We start from the raw sequence: 21,278 nt of genomic DNA on the forward strand, positions 1-21,278 counted from the left end.
GGCATGAGCTTGTGGACTCAAATATTTGAAAACCCTGGTGGCGGAGCATACTCTTCCCTTCATCCTTTATCTTTGTGAGCAGCGCTAACTGGCATTTCTATAGGCCAGTACTTGGCAGCAAGCAGTGCAAACATGCAGCCCTAGATGGCATTTGGCTGCTTGCTGTGGGTTCCGAATCATTGAGTCAGCAGCTGTGCAGACTGTTCAGTCCTTCCAGGTCCCTTTCACACTCTACAAAGCCCTGGTGAGAATATTATCTTTGAGTGAGGAATCAAAAAGTCAAGACAGGGTTTTGTCAGGTAAATCAGGAAACAGTCTGATTTTTTTTTTTTCTCAAGACAGGATTTCTCTGTGTAACCTTGGCCATCCTGGACTCACTTGATAAACCAGGCTGGCCTCAAACTCACAGAGATCTGCCTCCCAAGTGCAGGAATTAAAGGTGTGCGCCACCACGCCCGGTGTGAGTGATGTGTGTTATGATTTGAATGTGAGTGTCCTCCAAAGGCTCATATGTTGAAGGCCAATAATTGACTGTTGAGGGCAGGTGGGAAGAAGTTATGTGGTGTACCATTGGGTACAACCCTTCCTTCTTTCCAGCCACCATGAAGTAAGCCGCTTTGTTCCACCCCGTACTCCAGCCAGGACATACTGCTTCAGCTAGGGGGTTCCTGCAGGTGTCATACAGGGAAGTGAACCCCGAAAAGGGATAAGATTGAAAACCTGGTACAGATTGACTTGTCAACTTGGATCAGACTTTGGGGTATTCATTGTCAGCATATTTAAAACAGTACAATTTGGGAAAAGGTTTCCAGGCAATAATCAGTCCAATTACAGTGCAAAATAAAACTTAAGGTGTGACTACATAGAAACTCCTTTACAAGGTACATGTGACCATGAGGGTGGTGGTTCAACAGTTTAGGCTTAGAATCTAGTGTGGTCTCTGACTGATAGCACAGAGGTCAACGGGCCATAAAGTACACCTGACATGTCCCCTAAGGACGGGTAATGGTCTAGGGAGAGAAGAGTCTGGGATAATCATTCTGGGCAATTTGGATGAGATGACCAGGTCATTAACAGCTGCCTCCACATCCAGCTTTCTGGATAGAATGCAGGCATTTGATGTATATCTCCTCCACTGAGGAGATGGCCTGTGCATGATTAACATTCCTGCATCTCTTAGTGCTTCTCTGTGGCCCCAACACTTCACCATAAGCCCTGCGACCATGGACTGAAATCTCTGGAACCAGGGGCCAGAATGCATCCTTCTTCCTTTAGGTTCTGGTCACAGCGACAGACAGCTGACTACCACACTGTGTACTAACAACCTGGGACTCATTTGTTAGTGCAGCTGAACTCCGCCTGTCCTGGCCAGTTAGTGTGTTTATTGTCTTTCACAGTACTGGCTTTTTAGAAAGCCGGACCTGAAAGAAAGCCTTCTTTCCTTCAGCCTCTGCATTTGGCCCAGCTGCCCTTGGGTGCCATGAAGGGCCCAACGGCTTTTCCATATGGAAATCACTCTTCAGTCCCGTTGCCCCACTTTTTTTGGCAACAGGATCAGAATTTATGACTGTTTTTAAAAAGTTTCACTTATTTTTATTTGGGGACCATTACTCATGCTAGGCCAGCAGCCTAATACTCAGTTATGTCCCCCAAGGTATAAGCACTATAAATTTAAGTTCATTTATTTTGAGACATAATTATTTCTCATTAAATATGAGAACAAGAAAACTACAAGAACAAAAATCAGAAATGTTAGCTGGGTGTGGTCACCCACACCTTTAATCCCAGAACTGGGGAGGCAGAAGCAGGCGGATCCCTGTGAGTTTGAGCCCTGCCTGGTCTACAAAGTAAGTCCAGGACAGCCAAGGCTACACAGCAAAACCCTGTCTCGGAAAAAAAAATCAGAAATATTTTATTAAGTGCCCACAAAGTGTAATGTCATATTCAGTCTACTGGGCATTCTTGAAGGTTTCAGGACAGCAGAAACACTTGCTTAGACTTTCTCACTGTGCAAGAAATCCCACGGTGTATAATTGTTTGTTTGCTTTTCCCCCAGTTTTTTTCATGTGGGTGCCAGGAATTGAACCCAGGTATTCTGGAAGAGCAGCAGTCAGTGCTCTTAACCATTGGCCCATCTTTCCAGTCACCCTAACCCTACCCCCGCAGGGGACCTTAAGCTAAGTGAATCACTTCTGGGCAAACTCAGGTGAGAAACCGCCTGCCTAGCAGGGGGTTAGCTATTCTGCAGACGTAGGCACTTTATGCATGTGATAGGAACAGAGCAAAGGTCCAAAAGCCTTCCTGCGTTTGCGGACCTCGGTAGAACATGATGTGCAGGAGTCAACTGTATTATACTCCTCCAACATCCTCTCCCCACCCTTAGAAACAGAGCTTCTGATTCCCAGTGCTAAGAGGGCACCCTCCACAAACCTCAAAACCCTGATACTCACACTTGGCTCCAGCCACATGAGCCAGGAACTTATGACCAGCATCCTATCTCAACAAGATTATAATGTTTGCTAAATTTAAGATCCACTGCTGAAGCCAGGGGTTATGGCGCACACCTTTAATCCCAGCACTCCGGAGGCATAGGCAGGCGGGTCGGATCACTGTGAGTTCAAAGCCAGCCTGGTCTGCAAAGCGAGGCCATGACAGCCAGGGCTACACAGAGAGGCCCTGTCTCGAAAAAAACAAAAAACAAAACAAAAAGACCCACTGCTGAGCTCAGTCTATCCTGCAGCTAGGGATATAGCTCAGTGTTGTGTTTTAGAAGGTAGCTGGACACCTACATCAGGTGCTTCAAAACTGCCCGTAACTGTAGAGGTGCCTGAGGATGTCAAAGGCATCAGATCCCCTTGGAGCTAAAGTTACAGGCAATTATGAGCTGCCTTACTTTGGTGTTGAGCACCAAATCCAAGTCCTCTAGAAAAGTAGTATTCACTCTTAACCACGGCGCTAATTGTTCTCTAATAAAAGAAGGGACAACAGAGCGAATAATGATAACTGAGCATTGGCTGTATGCCAAGAACCATGTTGAGAGGTTGAGGATTTCTCACTTAGTCCTCACAATCCCCACGAGATGCGGGTGCCACTGTCACCTCTTTCTCAGAAAAGGAAATCAAGCCAAAAAGGTGACTTGGTCAAGTTTTCAGGACAGTAAAGACTTGAACCCAACCAAAATCTATAAATATCAACTACACTTCTAAACAGGCGCACTCCAATTCTCCCCACCTTACCCCATTGGGCAGTCCACTCCCACCTAGAGTCCCAATCGGAGTGCCTGCTTTTGGCCCCGCCTCTTGAATCTGACCACGCCCACGACACATTCTCCGGCCCACTCCGGCGGGTCACGCCCACGGGCAGCATCAAATGCAGCGCCTTCTACTCACACCTCAGGCCACGCCCTTCAGACGACCACGCCCACTCCAGCCAGTTGCCCTCGGGCCCCGCCCCCGGCCTCGTAGTCTCGGACGCCGTTCTCGCGCTTGGCGTCGCCATTTTGCAGTAAGACGTCGAGCGGAGCGCTGCGCTCTGTTCCTTCGGCGGCGGAGGTTGCGGCGGGCCGGTCTAGGGTCGGGACCAGGTAGGCGGGCGGGAGCCGCGGCGGGCGGACGGCGAGCCCGCGCGGTGCGGGATAGGAGCCATGGCCCTTGTTGCTCCAGGGCGAGCCCGGAGCCCCGTGTTCGGCTCGACCGGCCTTAGTGGCCGGGAAAAGGATGATTTTGTTCTCCTCAGACGTAGGAGGAGCGGCATAAGATACACAGCCGGAAAATGCTTTCCCTCAGTCTGTTACATTGTTGATAAGGATTTACTTTTCTTATTTTGATATTGGCACAATCTGGATGTTTGGCTTTTGTTGAGGGATTCGAAAATAGTGAGCCTGGCGTTGAGGCCTGAGGAAGTGTGAGTTCTGGTGTCTTACGGGTTCTTTCTTTTTTTTTCTTGCGATGCTTGGGCCAAACGCAAGGTGCTGTAAGCTATGCGAGCGATCTGCCATTGAGCCAACCCCTGCCCTAGTGCTCAAGAATTTAAATGCACAAATGAGATAATTATTGCATGTTATTGAGTCCCACTATAGAAAAACCTTTCTTGTTCTGATCCTTTTACTGCTCTGGTTTGTACCATTATCACCCAATTTTTGTGTAGATTTGACCATTATATTCGTTAGCAGCTCTGATGTTTTAGCATAGAGCCAGTGTTTCTGCTCTTGAGTAATTTTCCAGTTTGGTGGTACAACCCTTAATCCCAGAGGCAGGTGGGAGGATCTCTAGTTCGGAGCTGGCTAGCCTGGTCTGCTTAGAGAGTCCCAGGCCGGACAGGACTACAAAATCTTTTTCTTTTCTTTTTTGCAGTTAACCATCATTGACCATATAGCTGTATATTTAGGGTAAATTCCAAAAATTGACCATCCCAAAACATAGTTCATGTTTTTTCTTTGGCATTTAACATGTATCTTATTTTAATAATGTGTTTTTGCAATAGACATTTCAAAATCTGAATATTTTTCTGTGGAGTTCATCTGGTTGCCAATTCCTGTTCTGTGGTTGTATGCAAGGGACTGTAATACACATGAGACAGCTGCCAACCTCTGTCCTTCAGATGTAACAGTCATAAGAGGCTGGAAGTTAGAGAAGCTTCTACCTAGTATGATTTTGTTTAAAAAAAACAAAAAAAGTCTGGAAAATAATAACAAGCCTGACTTCCTATTATAACTACTTCCCAGCCAAGCATGGTGGCGCACACCTGTAATCCCAGCACTCGGGAGGTAGAGGCAGGCGGATCGCTGTGAGTTCAAGGCCAGCCTGGTCTACAAAAGCGAGTCCAGGACAGTCAAGGCTACACAGAGAGGCCCTGTCTCAAAAAACAAACAAACAAACAAAGAAAACTACTTCCCCAGTGGTTAAGAGTGCTAGTTGTTGAGGACTGGCTTTGATTCCCAGCACCCACCCATGTGGCAGCCCACAGCCACCTCTCATGCCAGACCCACAGGATCTGACACCCTCTTCTGGCCTCCAGGGGTACTAGGCACACAACAATTACCCAGCTCTAAAATAGTTTTAAATCTGTTTCCTGCTTCCCCCAAGTTGTCATACACACACAAAAAAACAGAACTCTCAGAAAATACAGCCTTAGCTGTAAAGCATTCTGATAATAGGTGCAAAAAACCGCCAAGGATCACAGAATACAGAAGAGTCATGTAGTTTTAACTCTGCCCTACAGTTTCTCTTTCTCGTTCTTTCTTTCTTTCGTTTTTGTTGTTGTTGTTTTGTTTGGTTTGGTTTGGTTTTGGTTTTGGTTTTTCAAGACAAGGTTTCTCTACATAGCCTTGGCTGTCCTGGACTCACTTTGTAGACCAGGCTGTCCTCAGTGATCCACCTGCCTCTGCCTCCCTGAGTGCTGGGATTAAAGGTTTGTACCACCACCACCTGGTGCCAATATTTATTTTTATTTTGTACTTTATTATTTATTTTGTCTGTTTGTTTGTTTTCAAGGCAGGGTTTCTCTATGTAAACCTGGCTGTCCTGGAACTTGCTCTGTAGACCAGGCTGGCCTCATCTCAGAAATCTCCCTGCCTCTGCCTACCAAGTGCTGGGATTAAAGGTCCTACCACTGCCTGGCTGTACTTTTTATTTTTGGTGTTGGTAGTTAGACCCACTCCTACAGCACAAAGCACTCACTTTTCACTATGGTACCTTTCCAATCCATGTCACCAGTGCCAGCTTCTTTTCCAATCCTGGAGTTGGAACCCAGGCCCTGTGCATGACAGGCAAGTGCTCTGCCACTGAGGCGCAGTTTCCTGGGGTGAGGTGCATCCCTAATAAGTCTTGTATACTTTTTGTCGACAAATGACTTTGAGTTCTGTTAGCTAATTATTGTATCTCAAGTGAGGCTTTGTTTAGCATACACAGTGGTTGAGCCTCTGCTACCTGGACCTCCAGGTCTGTTGAAGAAGCTGTTACCAAGCCTCTATCGTTGTCTGGGAGGTGTGCATGTCTAAGATGTGGCTCAGGCCTGCTGTAGTAAAGCTCACACCTGCCTTCCTCTAGCCATCTTTAGAAGGGTTGGTTACACAGTGGACACTTCAGAGGGGAAACAGCATGCACTGTGTGAGGCCTCCTCATTTCTAGTATGAATGTTGAGATAAAAATGGTGGTTTGAAATAGTAAATTCAAAAAGAAATAGTAAATCCATCTAAAACAAGTGGTCTTCCGTTTGGAGCAGTCTCTTTACTCATGAGACCTGACAGGGCACCCCATTCACAGAGACGAATGTGATTTGCTCTCTGAAAGGTCTTGAGAGTCTCTGGAAAAGATATTTTCACCCATGCACCAATATTTTTCACATATTCTAGAGTAAGTTTAAGTTAAACAGGAAAACAATTAGAGCTCATGGGGTGGGGGTAGTGGGAACACTCTCTGTGCTCTCCACTTCACACTAAAACCTTGTGCTAGTGAACACCTGCCGGCCAGTGATGCTGAGCCTCATCAAAAGCGTATCACAGTGGGAGGCTGGTCTTGGTTGGACTACCGTTAACCCCAGCATTTGGGAGGCAGGTAAGTCTGAAGCCAGCCTTGCCTTCATAGTAAGTTCAGGCTGTCAGGGCTACATAGGGAGACCCTGTCTCAAAAACCAAAACCAAAACACAGTTGGAATTTCTAATGGGAGGAGGAAAATGGAACTTAGAAGCAGCTCTTAGAGGTGAGCAGCTTGTGAGCTGGGCAGTCACAGTGATCTTTCTGGTACCTTCTCCAGGTGCGTTCCCTGCCTGCCTCTGCTGCTCAGGGATGGGCACACACTAGGATTTGGCATGGGACCACAGGCCTGCCTCATGCCGGGCAAGCATTCTAGCGTTAAGCCACACTCCGGTCCTTATGCCAAAGTTTGACTTTAGAAGTTGTTCTAGAGTCAGCTTTGGAGACCAGGCAGGCTGCTGTGTGTGCGTTCTAACCACAAAGGGAAGGCTTCAGGAGGTGTCCTGGAGGAGCGCATGCTGAGAGGCTGGGCTGCTGTGTGAATGAGGAGTAGGATTCCCTTTAAAGCTTCAAGGAAAGAGCTACAGCTGCAGAGAGATTAAGACCAGTTCTAAGGCACAATGTGGGGTGATGGCCCTCAAAGGCAGGGTCTCCAGGCCCAGGGCTGGACTCCTGTGACCTAGCCAGCAGAGGCTGAAGTGCCTCTGAAAGCCTCCTGTCCCTTACTTACTGTATGCTGTCCCGGGTCCCCTCATGGTCTCTTGTACTGTTGTTTAGGAGCTTTCGGTTTGAAGTTTAGAGGTTGTAAAAAGGTGGCATTTTACTGAACTTAGTAGATAACCAAGCCTACCGTGAGCTGCCGTGTGGTCGCTGGGTCCTCTGCAAGAGCAGTAAGATGCTCCTATTCTGAGCCATCGCTCCAGCCCTGCTGGTGTATTCTGCTCCTTTCCCACCACCCTATTTGTCAAAGCTGAGCTGCGTTCTCTGAAAGCCAGGACTTAAATACTGTTACAGAAGGGGCACATTTTTCAGACTTTGTGGCTGTGCTCATGCCTGTCTAGGATCAAGTTTGTAAGCAAGTGCATTGGTTGTGTTTTGTGAAAGCAGCAGGTCTTGGAAGGGCTGGGCTTGACCGAATGGTGTCTGTGGACTCCTGGCCCACAGCCACTTTCCACGTGGACATCAGCAGACTCCTTTCCAACATTAGGTGGTTGGCTGTGTAGACATCTGTTTGTGACTTGTAAGCTTAAGAGAAATTGCCCTGTAAGCTGTGTTGGAACCCTTGGGTGCCCCATTTGGAACAGCCTTTAGGGGAGTTGTGCTACATATGTGTTCTCCTAGCCTGCTAGTCAGGCTGCACTGAGCTGCCGAGGGCTATGTGGTCCACTGTGTGTGTAGAAAGCCTGTCTTAGATGATGACGTACTGACCACAGCAGAGCCACACGGTTAGGAAGAACAGAGTAGGTTGTCCCAAACTCAAGTTGTTTGGTGAACAAGCAAATTACAGGTATTCCCAGTGACACTCTTTGATCTGGAAACATTGAATGTGTCTTTACATATTTCATCGAGTTCAGTGTCTGCCTGTGTGGGAAAGTGTGTTTGTTGAGCAGAAGGAGCCCTAACTGCCAGGGAAGGAGTGGTGGAAAGGCCAGGATGGGGCCAGGAAATCAGCCTTAGTGGTGATGTCCCAAGTTCTTACTAGGAAGATGTATTTGTAGTTTTTTGCATAATAAAAATTAAACTAAAACAAAACAACCAAATCAGCCTTCCAAGAGGTAGCCGAGCAGAGTCAACACAAGATAGACAGGAAAAGAGGATGTATATGGCAGGATAGTCACATCTTACACCCAGTCTGGCACTCTCACTGTGAGATGAGGATTCCTAGCCCATAAAGGCTAGACCCTACTCCCTAGACCTCCCAGAAATGTAAGGTTATTACTTAGTCAACCTTGTCCCAGTCAAGGGGAAGGAATAGGACAAGATGAATTTTTTATTTTTGCTTTTGTTTTGTTTTGTTTTTGAGACATAGTCTCTATGTATGTAATCCTGGCTATCTTGGAACTCGCTCTGTAGACCAGGCTGGCCTCAAACTCAAAGAGATCCTCCTGCCTCCGCCTCCTGGATGCTAGGATTAAAGTGGTGCCCTGCCGTGTCCAGTGGGTCTCTTAATTGTTATTGTTACTAAGTTTTTATTTATGTGTATGAATGTTTTTCCTACCTATATGCTTGCCTGGTGCCCACAGGGGCCAGATGAGGGTGCTAGATCCGCTGGAACTGGAGTGACAGGTGGCTGTGAGCCCACATGGGTGCTGAGAATTGAACCCAGGTCCTCTGGAAGAGCAGCTCTTAAGCACAGAGCCACCTCCAGCACTGACAAGATGAATTTTAGATGTGACACAGAGCAGCTGCAGGGTGGGGGTGTGGGGAGCAGGTGTCATAGAAGGATCTAGGCCGTTTATTTTTGTTTAAGAATCAGCTAGTCAATGTCCTTGCTAATGGCTCTGCCATTTTTCTGTGTTAATGCAGGAGGATTTGTTGTCAGAGAATAACAGGAGATTGTCCATAATTGACTTTAAGCAGCAAACAGTAAAACACTGAGCTCTCCAGCTCCGCCTTTCTTGTAAGTTTATTATTTATTCCCCACGGGTATGAAAAGTAATGGAGTTGTGTGGTGTCATTTGTAATCTTAAAATCCAAGGGCTTTACCTGCCCATACTATAGCTCCCTTAAGATAAAAGCCACCCTTTTTTTTTTTTTTTATCCCTTAAGATAAGAGAACTGACTAGATGACTGAATCTGTCAAGGATAACTTGATGACCCATTACACCACATTCTGCAAGAAGATCCACAATACATATGTCCAAGAAAGCTCACCTCTGTTAGGTTCCTGGTAAACCTGCACTTTGCCCATCTCCACCCCCGGCTGCCTAGAGAAGAGAAAGGGGGAAAAGCTGAGAAGGCAACAGAACAGACCCAACAACTTTACTATTAAAAGTAAAATCCACTCAGGTATATTTCATATATGGTGGTCCTTTACCTATATTTTTTTTTCTTCTAGGCTCTGAAAATTGGAAAACCAAGAAGGTTTTGATGTTTTGTGTGGCGCCTCCTGAATTAGAAACCAAGATGAACATAACCAAAGGAGGTCTGGTGTTGTTTTCAGCAAATTCCAATTCATCGTGTATGGAGCTCTCGAAGAAAATTGCTGAGTGAGTTCCAGTTTGAGTCATATCTGTACTCGAAGTGATGTTTTCAGTGTGATAATCAGACTAGGGTGGTTATCAAACTTGAAAGCAGGTAGAGCTAGCCTATATGTCATCTGAATATACTCAGGGCTCTGTGTGTGAGTGACCACAACTCCCATGAGTGTGGTGGGCACAACTGTAGATGAATTATTGGAGTCTAGCAAACAGGGGTGTGTGAGAATAGTTTACAGCTTGTAGTTTAGTGTAATTTTAAGAAACCGATTAAGCACGTACCAAATCTCAGCTATGCAGAAAACCTTGATATGGGTGTTCTGAGTTAATCATGTAATTTACACTTTAGTAACGTAAGAAAGAATTGACCTAAGACAGCCGAGTAGGTGCATTCAGGTGGTAACAGTTGCCAGGAAGAAGGCAGTGAGTGCATGAGGATGGGGAGAGTGGTCTGCCTTAGCTTAGATGCTCAGCCACCTTTTAAACCAAGGGCTAAGAGTAACCCATCCGGTGACAGTTTGGGCGGCGGGAGCAACAGGGCCCAACACCTGTAGCATGTCTCTGTCGTAGGGAGTGTTGGTGCCTCTGGGGAAGAGCGTAGGCAGTGGGGCACAGAGCACTGGGAAGATGGCCTGTGAAGCAGGAAAGCCAAATTGCATAGGCCTTGAGTGGTCATGGGGTGGAGGTCAGGGGTAGGCAACAAACAGATATGATGTAATATTACTTTATTTCATAATTAGAGTAACTTTTACTTTTGTCAACATATAAGTCATCTTTAATAGTAAAGTTGTTGGGTCTGTTCTGTTGCCTTCTCAGCTTTTCCCCCTTTCTCTTCTCTAGGCGGCTGGGGGTGGAGATGGGCAAAGTGCAGGTTTACCAGGAACCTAACAGAGGTGAGCTTTCTTGGACATATGTATTGTGGATCTTCTTGCAGAATGTGGTGTAATGGGTCATCAAGTTATCCTTGACAGATTCAGTCATCTAGTCAGTTCTGATGGCAGGTGGAGGAGTGTGGTTTTCAGGACTTACTAATGCCAGATAGCGATATCCCTGGTGCAAGTCACATGTAGGGGTTTGATTGCTTGTTTTTAGGTCTCATTCAATAAATACCGACCACCTAAGTATGTAGCTCGCTGGTCAGGTTAGCTGTTGGTTGAGTTATTTTGCTGTAGGTCGTGGAGGTTCTGTGTGCCCACACTTTTAGTTTGTAGGTATGTGGGCATGCACAGGATTACATATACACCCATGCTCATGTGTGCTGCTCTGTTGAACCAAGGACCACATGCATGCCTACCTACTGAGCTCTAACCCACGCTGGTTATTCTTTATTTCCTCTGAGGCCAGGGCTTAATGCCTTAAAATGTTTAGGAAATAATTGCAAGAAATGTTATTTAATCCTTCATTTCTTTAGCATGATGGATATTCTTAGTGAAATTATTCTAGCAGGGGTAGTGGCAGCTTGTATGGACATGAGGATTTTACTCCTTGTTCTTGGCCAATAATAAATGGGATAATCTCTGTATTTGACATAATCTTCTGACACATAGTAGGTGCTCAGTAAACACTCATTCACTCTCTGTTTTCACTACAGGAATTTGTCTAGTATCTAAACCTTAAAAAGCGACTCCTTCAAGCCAGGTGGTGGTGGTACACGCCTGTAATTCCAACACTCAGGAAGCAGAGGCAGGCAGATCTCTGTGAGTTCAAGGCCAGCCTGGTCTACAAAGTGAGTCTACCTCAGCCAAGGCTACACAGAGAAACCCTGTCTCGAAAAAAAGGGGGGGAAAAAGCTGTTCCTTTTCCTCTAGTTTTCCTAAGATGGTGGCACAGGGGAAAACAAAGCATGCTCCTGTCTGGGGAGGTTTTGTTCCGGGAGGCTGGATGACGGAGAGCTGGGGGAGGACCAGGGCTATCGTTCACTCCCCAGGCTAGGCGTAGTGGGATGGAAGGTCCTTGGCTTATTGCAGCAGAACTAACTTTTTTTTTTTTTTTTTTTTTTTTTTTTTTTGGTTTTTCGAGACAGGGTTTCCCTGTGTAGCCTTGGCTGTCCTGGACTCGCTTTGTAGACCAGGCTGGCCTCGAACTCACAGCGATCCAGCTGCCTCTGCCTCTGAGTGTGAAATAGCTTCTATAGTCCTTACTGTTCGTAGACACTGAAACCTGGGTCAGGGATAGAAAGAAGGCCCCCTAAGTCGTGCTACCGTGTGTCCTGACTCTAAAGCTCATTGGTGAGGTCACACCACACTCTTGTGAGCACACAGCTGTTTCTTGTTAATTTTGGATCAATGCCTTGAGCTTACTATGTAGCCCCGGGTAGTCTCAAACTTGAGCTCCTATTGCCTTAGCCTCCTAGGTGCTGGTGTTACAGTGCTGTATCACCTCGCCCCGTTCTTTTTTTGCTGGTACTGAGATGGGACACAACCTTGAGCCAAGCACTCTACCACTGAGCTACATTGCCAGCTTGCCCACATTTTTCATGAAAACTTTCGAACATAGGATATAATTGAAAGAATACTACCATGGCTGGCTGAATTGATGTCTGCTGTGTACGCCTGGTATTTTTGCTATCTAAATATGTTACATTTTAAAGTAAGGTGCAGGCATCAAGACACTTAATCCCTAGATAACTCCTGGCCACATCTCCTACGTTCTTACACATAAATAGAATACTTTAGTCACATTTTAAGAAATTAGCTATAATTATGACTTTTTTTCTCAACTTTTATACTTCATTATGAACTCCCTAACAAAGCGTACCTCACTTATAACCTGACTAGCCCAAACAATAGGAATAATTATGACTTTTTAAAGGCTGTTATTGTTGTTACTAGTTTTATATGATTCCTAGCTTCAAGAGATTGGAATTTTTCACTTTTAAAAAAATTTTGATTTGTTTTTGTTTGTTGTTTTATGAATCAGAGTTTGTAGCCCAGGCTAGCTTCTAACTCTCCTATGCTCCTGTCTCAATTTCTTGCATATTGAGATTCTAGGCAAGCGCACCATGCCCAGAAGTAGATGTGGCTTTTCTTTTGATGTAGAACCAAGCGTACCTCACCCTGCCTTTTCCTCTAGTGTTGATGTTGCAGACCTACCCTGTAGAGTGTCCCATTCTGGATTTGTCCCTGGTTGCTAATCACAGATGTTTAAGAGCAGGGAGAGCCCCCAGTCTTTTCTCATCCCACAGCACACTAGGCTTATGCCTCAGTTCTCAGTGGATGCTGGCTAGATGACTGAATACATCATTTCCTGGCTGTACTCAGTGTGGCCCAGCAGACACTGCTCACATGAGGGGGAGATGCCTACATTTGTTTCAAAAGTATGAATAGCAGTGGTATACCTAAGTCAGTGAGTCTTGTGTGGCAGTGTCCCTGTCTCTGTATTTTGTAAGGTTGGAAATGAATGCAGACTTGGTGATGTTTTAAATTTTTTAACTATATCTCTCTTTTTCTCTTTAGAAACAAGAGTTCAGATTCAAGAGTCCGTGAGAGGAAAAGATGTATTTATCATCCAGACCATCTCAAAGTGAGTGGTTTTTCACTGTCTCTTGGGTATGCCAGTTAGAGTCTGAATGCCTGGCCACAGAAGATAGTTTTAGAATAGGTGTGGTTTTGCTAGTCTTTTTTCTTTCTTTTTTTTAAATGAGCGTCTTGCCTGCATGCTAATGTGTGTACTATGTGTGAGCCAGGTGCCTGCAGAGGGCACCAGATCCCCTGGGACAGGAGCTAGAGGGTTGTGAGCTTCAATGTGGGTACTGGGAATTGAATCCTGGTCCTCTGGAAGAGCTACTGCTTTTTTAAAAAAATCACTTTATGTGAGAAGTGGGGACAACTGAACCCTGCCATTCTCACGGAGAGGTGGTGGCTCCAGATCCAATGCAGCCTGAGTCACAGAGCAGCATCATGACGTCATAACACTAGGAAAGCCAGTGCTCCTCACTGAGCCATCTCTGCAGTCCCCTGTGGCCAGTTCCTCTAGTAAAACTTAAACCTTTTATCCCTTTCTCCCTCAATCTCTTCCCTTGTTTTGTTTTTAAAAAGATAGACTCTTGCTGTATTTCCAGGCCAGCCCGAGACTCCTGGTCTCAAGGGATATGTCTGCCTCAGCCTTCCTCGGCAGGTATCACTGTGTCTGCCCTTTTCTGCATTTGTTTGTCTGGGTGTTTGTTGTTGTTTTTTTCACAGGGTCTTATGTATCTCTGGCCTCACACGTGGTATGCAGCCCAGAATAATGAATTGCTGATCCTCCTGCCTCCACTTTTTGAGTTCTGAGACTACAGGCTCAGTTTCCTGCAGGGCTAAGGATTTCTCCAGGGCTTGTGCATGCTGGGCAAGCACTCTCCCACCTGAGCAGCATCTCCTGTTCTGTGTTTTGTTTTGTTTTCTTAGATGCATTTGTTTTTACTTTATGTGAATGAATATTTTGCATGCAAGTATGTAAATGTACTGTATGTATTCCTGGTACCTATGGACACCAAATGGGAGTATTGAATCTTTTCGAACTGCAGTTAGGGACAGTTCTTAGCCATCTTCTTTGTATTTGTGTAAAGAGTTATTTACTTAGTTTTACCTGTATGGATAGTTTGCTTGCATGTATGTACATGTACCACATGTGTGTATGGTGCTTCCAGAGGCCAGAAGAGAAAGTTAGGTCTCCTAGAACTGGAATTACAGATAATTGTGGACTGTCACATGGGTGCTGGGAACTGAACCCAGATTTTCTGCAAGAGTAACATATGAGGCTTGGTATGGTGGCGCACGCCTTTGATCCCAGCACTTGGGAGGCAGAGGCAGGCGGATCTTTGTGAGTTCAAGGCCAGCCTGGTCTACAAGTGAGTACAGGACAGCCAGGGCTACACAGAGAAACCCTGTCTTGATGTAAAAACAAAAAAAAAGAGTAACAAGTGGTCTGAACCACTGAGCCAACGCTCCAGCACCTCTTCCTTATTTTTCATGAGGGGAAATAGCAAGCAGTAGAGGCTCCCTTTTTGTTTGTTTGTTTGTTTGTTTGTTTGTTTTTTCGAAACAAGGTTTCTCTGTGTAGCCTTGGCTGTCCTGGACTCACTTTGTAGACCAGGCTGCCTTCGAACTCACAGTAATCCACCTGCTTCTGCCTCCACAGTGCTGGGATTAAAAGCGTGCCCCACCACTCCCACTGCAGTAGAGGCTCTTAATGCTAGAACCTATAAAGTTTTTCTAGCAACCAAGAATCATGTTAGCACTTAGTTTCTGTGGCAGGACTATTATCAGGTGTCCCTGTCTTTGTCAGTTCCTTATTATTCTAATCAAACCTGTCTTGACTAGGTTGCAGGTCTGCATATCAGAATTTTCTTTCTGAGATGCCAAGAAATAGACTGAGGATTTGATAGTGTCACATTTAGCTGCTACATCGTTGTATTGGTTGGTTGACTCGCTGATGGATTAATATCAATAGGAGGAATCAGACCCAGAGCTCCTGTCTTTGGGCAAGCGCTGTACCACTGAATTGAATTGCACTGCCACCCCTTGCTTCATTTTAGTACAGACTAGGTTAAGCTAGTAAAACCTAAGAGAGACTCTGCCCACAGCTGACCTTCCCTGTCACCCATCTGCTTATGTGAGCTAGTGGTGGTAAGCTTGTTTGGAACTCCTGGGTTTTTGGCCTCAGGGTGACTTTCTACTCACTGCAGGTTCCCCTGCTTACCTTTCCTCACAGAATGCTTTTCTGAAATTACTTTAATTCATCTGGGATGAGGCTTGTTCAATAGAAATAGAACCTTCTCCTCCAAATGTTGGCATTCAGTTATTAACAATATTTGTTGACTTTTTCAATAACTGGGGTCCTGTTACATTTGTGAAATGCTTTCATGCTTGGAACAGTGATGATCTAGTGAGGGAATACGCACAGAGAACATGATAAGCCAGACAAGGTGCTGCATGTCTGTGATCCCAGCACTCTGAGGCTGAGGCAGGAGGATGTGTAGTTCTAGAGTAGCATCATCTACAAGGGGTATTGGCCCTGTAGTCCAACACGTCTGTAGACACCAGTATCGTGTCACAGCTCCCTGCAGAGTGAGGCCTTCTCTGAAAGAAAACAAGGCAAAACCCAAAGAATTTGACAACTATCAGGTAGACCATAAAGTAGTAAGCGCTATGTGACACCTAACACAATCACTGGTGGAGGGGTTGTCTTGCATTCAAAAGCCCCTAGGTTCAACCCTCAACATTGCCAAAAGTTAAATTAAAAAAAAAAAAAAGATGGTGCAGAGTTGGGATGATAGACCACGCAGCCTTAGTGATGGGGAGAGCAGTGGGTGTCTAAGAAGGCATGAGGAGCAAGAGGTGCAGAGCATCAGAGCAGGTCCCAGAGGGGCCAGGAAGGCACTGTGTAACCCGGGGGTGCTGGAGTGGGAACCATATCAGGGCTTCGAGCCTTTGCACTGACTTCCACTTTAAAAACAAGCTGCTCTGACTAGAGTGTGAGCTGAGGGCTCCAGCAGGAGGCCCGGTGGAGGAGTTGGTAATAGAGTGGTGAGACTCTAAGCAGTGTGGAAAGAGGTGTCTAGCCACCTCTAAACTCGGTCCAGAGTAGCCTGAGGAACAGGTGGCCGGGGAGGTAGTGGGCACAGGTTTTCTGATGATGTAGGCTTCTGCAAGGAAGAGCATTTCCTTTAGTGTGGGTTAGATTTTTAGCATCAGATGGAAGCGTCTAGCAACAGCTGGTTAGATTGCTTTCTGAAGGGGCTCGTGGGCTGGAGATAGGACTGTGAGTGTGGCCAGCGTTTCCAGAGCTGAGAAATGAAGGGTGACAGGAGGAGGAGACAAATGAATGGTGTTGGCAGGAAGTGAGGGAACCAAGAAGAGAATCAAAGGACGCAGAAGGAGGCAGCCGGACATTGTGCACCTGTTGTAGCACAGGTGAGCGGTGGCCTGCGAGGCAGCAGAAGGGCTAAGGGAAAGACTGTAATTAGCCTGTGAATTTAGCCAGTCCCTTGTTGGAGGCTCTTGACTAAAGCTGGGGAGCTGTTTTGGAAACCATAGCTTTTTTGGAATGTATATGGGAGGAAAAAAAAAGAGTAGGAGAGTGGGATGTAGACTTCTCTCCTGAAATGTCGTACGCAGAGGAGCAAAGACCTGAGATGTTGATGAAGAAGAAGTGCACAGGTTGTTAGAGATGAGGGGCAGGAGGAGTGGTCAATGATGGTGCCTCTGGTCCTCCACAGAGCATGGTGAGAGGGGGTGGTGACTAGAGTGTAACTTCAGAGTGATGTAGAAAGGTCCTCTCTGCTGCCCAGTGGCTGAGTGCATGTGGGGTGGAAAGCTGTCTTGTGATAGTCTCCTTCAGTGGAAAAGCAGAGGTCATCTGGTCAGGAGCTGGTGGAGGGGTGTGTGTGTGTGTGTGTGTGTGTGTGTGTGTGTGTGTGTGTGTGTGTGTGTGTGTCTAATACTTTAAGTCTTATAGCCATAAGTAACATACTAAGTGTCTGGCACTGTCCATGGGTTTCAGGGATGTGAACACCACCATCATGGAGCTCCTGATCATGGTATATGCATGTAAGACCTCATGTGCCAAGAGCATCATCGGAGTGATCCCCTACTTTCCTTACAGCAAGCAGTGCAAGATGAGAAAAAGGGGCTCCATTGTCTCAAAATTGCTGGCTTCCATGATGTGCAAAGCTGGTAAGAATGGCAGATTGACTGGTTGGTTGGTTGGTTTTTTTGTTTGTTTGTTTGTTTGTTTGTTTGTGACAGGGCCTCTCTGTGTAGTCCTGGCTGTCCTGGAATTCACTATGTAGACCAAGCTGGCCTCAAACTTACAGAGATCTGTCTCTTCTGCCAGAGGAGGAGACTAAAGGTGTGCTCCACCATAACAGATTTATTTTTGACCTTAGACATCTCAAAGCATTATCTTGACTAGAGTTCTGAAGAAAGTATAAGTGATGAAAGAGCTTTTAAAGACAGTGTATACAGTGGGCTCCCCTTGCCAGGAGAGATGTGCTGGTCCTCCAGCAGCTGCCTGGAATCCTAGTGCACATGCGCTGACCTCACAGTACTTTGATGATACATTTCACATCCCACACGTCCCAGCTGAGTGGCGTGTAAGCACCAGTACACTGTCCTGGAGGAGGAAAAGGGGACATCAGAAAACTTGGTGACATTACTCCTGGTAACATGGAATTTAAACTTACCAAGTGTTTCTTTCTGGAACTTTTCATTAAGTGTTTTTGAACCATGGGTATCTGAAATCATGAAAAGTATACCACAGGTAACCTGGGGGTCTGCTTTAATTAGAAAACTGTAGAGAATTTCTGCTTCCAACTTCTTAAAATGCAGAAGTAATAAGAACAACTTCTGTTAATTTTTTTCCTGAATTACTTGTTTACATTTGTGTTAACATGACAGTTTTCAGTCATATTCAAGTTTTGAAAGGGGAAAAGTCATTTTGAACCTTACTGCTAGAAAAGAACCATTTCCATTTTACAAATACCTGTATCTTATAAACTATATTTATACTTTTTAATTAGTGTACAAGTTATTATATGTGTAGGCCAGAGGTCAACTTTGGCCATTGTTTCTCAGGTAACATCCACCATTTTTCTGAGACAGGATCTCTCATTGGCTTGGAGCTCTCCAAGTCGGCTAGGCAATTTTACTATCCCTTCCTCTTTCCCAGTATCTCTTTTTACTTTCTCCTGGTGTCCTTTCTAGTTTCATAACTAATATCTACATATTAAGATATGCATGTGTATTAATAAACATTAAAGGGTTGGATCCACATATGAGAGAGGACAAACATATTTGGACAAGGATTTCGCTGAGCAGCCCTGGCTGTCCTGGACTCTCTTTGTAGACCAGGCTAGTCTCAAACTCACAGTGATCGCCTGCCTTTGCCTCCTGAGTGGTGGGATTACAGGCTTGCGCTGCCGCCGCCGCCACCCCATGAGCCTGGATTACTTTGTTGAGTATAATTTTCCTATAAGTTCCATTGTGCATATGTATAATAATTTCATTATCTATTCATCTGTTCATGGACATTTTTAAAATGTATTTGTGTTATGTGTGTGTATTACGTGTTAGCACCAAACCTATGTCCTTTTGAGAAGCAGCTAGTGCCCTTAACCCCTAAGTCATGTCTTCAGCCTCTTGTACTCTTTTTATTTTTGTGAGAAGCCTCCACATTGGTTTTCACAGTGACTGCACTGTGGAGGAATGTCATGAATGGATGTAACAACTGTCAATAAAGTGCTGTTCAGCCAATCAGCTGGGCAGAAGGACAGGAAGTGGAAGGTTGGACTTCCTGGAGAGGGGGCAGAGCCAAGGATTGACAGTTGAGAGGGAAAAGAAGACAGTTGACAGGGAAGGAGAGAGAAGTCTCCAAGGATCATAGTGGCAAGTGCTTGGGATATATGTATGTTACGAGGTTTAGAGTAGTTTGTTTAGTTTATGAGTAGACTTATATCAGTTTAGATTCTGCCTGGCATGTAGTATGTTTCAGACTCTGTGTCAGTTATTGGCTTTGTAGGCCAAACCAATAGAAATTATTATAAGCCCACTAAGCAGTGAATAGTGTTTCTCTTTGCCCATGTCCTTGACAACAATCATTGTTTTTCATTTTTTTGGTGATTACCATTCTGACTAGGGGGAGGATGGAATCTCAAAATAATTGTGTGTTAGGAGGGTGTCTTTAGTTGGCTTTTGTTTTGTTTGTTTTGTTTTTTGATTTTTCGGGACAGAGTTTCTCTGTGTGTCTGTGTAGCCTTTGTTATCCTGTCTCTTTTTCTAGATAAGGCTGGCTTCGAACTCACGGAGATCCACCTGCTCAAGATGTCAGACATGGCAAAATATTTGTTGGCCATTTGGATGACTTTTGAGAACTATCTGTTAAGTGCATTCACCTACTGATTGATTAACAGTTTCTGGGTTTGGTTTTGTGTGTGTGTGTGTGTGTGTGTGTGTGTGTGTTTTGGTTGTTTTTGTTTGTTGGTGTTTAATTTGTGCATTTCTTTATATTCTAGATAACACTTCCCCTATCTAACATGTAGCCAGCAAAGATTTTCTCCTATTCTGTAGGCTTTCTGTTCATTCCACAACCTGAGAATTCTATATTTGTTTGTAAATAGTTTCATTGTTCTCCTTGTATGTGCCAGATGCCTGTGTAAGTGTGTACTTATATGTGAGTGTATATGATTATGTGAGGTATTTATCACAGAAATTTGTGCAGACAAAAGGATGAAGCTTCCCCAGGTTACTGCTTCTTACAGACACTTACAGAATACATATTCCAATGTAGCTTCGCAAAGAAAGCAGAAACAAAGCACAGCTTTAAAAAAGGTAAACTCCAGCGACCTCAGCCATGTGCAACCTGTGCTGGTTACTTATATTATTCATGTGACAAAACACCTAACAAAAGCAATTTAAGGAAGGGAAAGGTTTTTTTTGTTTGTTTGGTTGGTTTGGTTTTTTTTCTAGACAGGGTCTCTCTGTGTAGCCTTGGCTGTTTTGGACTCACTTTGTAGACCAGGCTGGCCTCGAACTCACAGTGATCCACCTGCCTCTGCCTCCAGAGGGCTGGGATTAAAGGCGTGCGCCACCACGCCTGGCTCGGAGAAAGTTTATTTTGACTCACAGTTTGAGGTGCACTCCATCATGTATATCATAGCAGTTAAGGTGGCCGGAAGCTGGAGCAAGTCATCATACTGCGTTTGCAGTCAGGAAGTAAAGAGTGATGAGTGCTGGACCTGCTAACTTCCCCCTTATGCAGCCCCAGACACCAGGCTGTGGTGTCGCCCACATTTAACGTGAGTTTTCTTCGTCTGGAGAGATGGCTCAGAGGTTAAGAGCACTGACTACTCTTCCAGAGGTCCTGAGTTCGATTCCCAGCCACCACATGGTGGCTCACAACCATCTAGAATGTGACCTGGTGCCCTCTTCTGGCCTGCAAGTAATAAATCTTTTTTTTTAATGGGGAGGGGGGCACAGGGGGCTGGAGAGGTGGGTCAGTGGTTAAGAGCACTGCCTGCTCTTCCGAAGGACCCAGGTTCAATTCCCAGCACCCACATGGCAACTCACAGCTGTCTGTAACTCCCAAGATCTGACACCCTCACACCAATGTACATAGATTAAAGTTAAATAAAATATTTAAAAAAATAAAAAACAAAATAAAGTGAGTCTTCTTGCCTCATTGTAATCAAAATAATCCTCACAGGCATACCAGAGGCTACACCTCACAGTGTGTCTCCCAAGATTTATCTCCTAGGTGATTGATTGTAAATCCTATCAGTGCTGACCACTGAACCTCTTGGAAACACTGACAAGCATCAACAAAGGGTGCTTTGTAGACCAGGCTGGCCTCGAACCCACAGTGAACTGCCTGTCTCTGTCTCCCAAGTGCTGGGGTTAAAGGTGTGTGCCACCATGCCCAGCCTGAGTTTTGGTTTTTCAAGACAAGGTTTCTATGTATAGCCATGACTGCCCTGGAACTCACTCTGTAGACCAAGCTGGTCTTGAACTCAGAGATTGGCCTGCTTCTGCCTCCTGTGTACTGGGATTAAAGGCGTGCACCACCACTGCTCAGCTGAAGTGCTTTTCCTTTAATGTATGTGTGTGTGGATATGTGTATATGCGTGTAGGTT

General features: G+C 45.3%; 1 protein-coding gene and 1 long non-coding RNA gene across 4 annotated transcripts in view; one reads left to right on the forward strand and one right to left on the reverse strand.

The window, feature by feature from the left end:
• Nucleotides 1–21,278, reverse strand: part of LOC311585569 — a 138,797-nt gene that overhangs the window by 81,967 nt on the left and 35,552 nt on the right. The window lies entirely within an intron of this gene.
• Nucleotides 3,448–21,278, forward strand: part of PRPSAP2 (phosphoribosyl pyrophosphate synthetase associated protein 2) — a 40,541-nt gene continuing 22,710 nt past the window's right edge. The window contains exons 1-6 of one of the 3 annotated variants that reach the window (XM_084760911.1): nucleotides 3,448–3,583; nucleotides 9,000–9,093; nucleotides 9,532–9,682; nucleotides 10,511–10,563; nucleotides 13,126–13,192; nucleotides 17,153–17,325. In XM_084760911.1, coding sequence (XP_084617037.1) covers nucleotides 9,564–9,682; nucleotides 10,511–10,563; nucleotides 13,126–13,192; nucleotides 17,153–17,325 — 412 coding nt within the window. In that variant the 5' untranslated portion in view covers nucleotides 3,448–3,583; nucleotides 9,000–9,093; nucleotides 9,532–9,563. Of the gene's footprint in view, nucleotides 3,584–6,533; nucleotides 6,555–8,999; nucleotides 9,094–9,531; nucleotides 9,683–10,510; nucleotides 10,564–13,125; nucleotides 13,193–17,152; nucleotides 17,326–21,278 lie in introns of those variants that run through there. The other 2 variants (XM_084760912.1, XM_084760910.1) reach the window with 2 other exon arrangements.

This window comes from Acomys minous, assembly GCF_964271855.1.
Source record: "Acomys minous genome assembly, chromosome: 16".
NCBI classification, from domain to species: Eukaryota; Metazoa; Chordata; class Mammalia; order Rodentia; family Muridae; genus Acomys; species Acomys minous.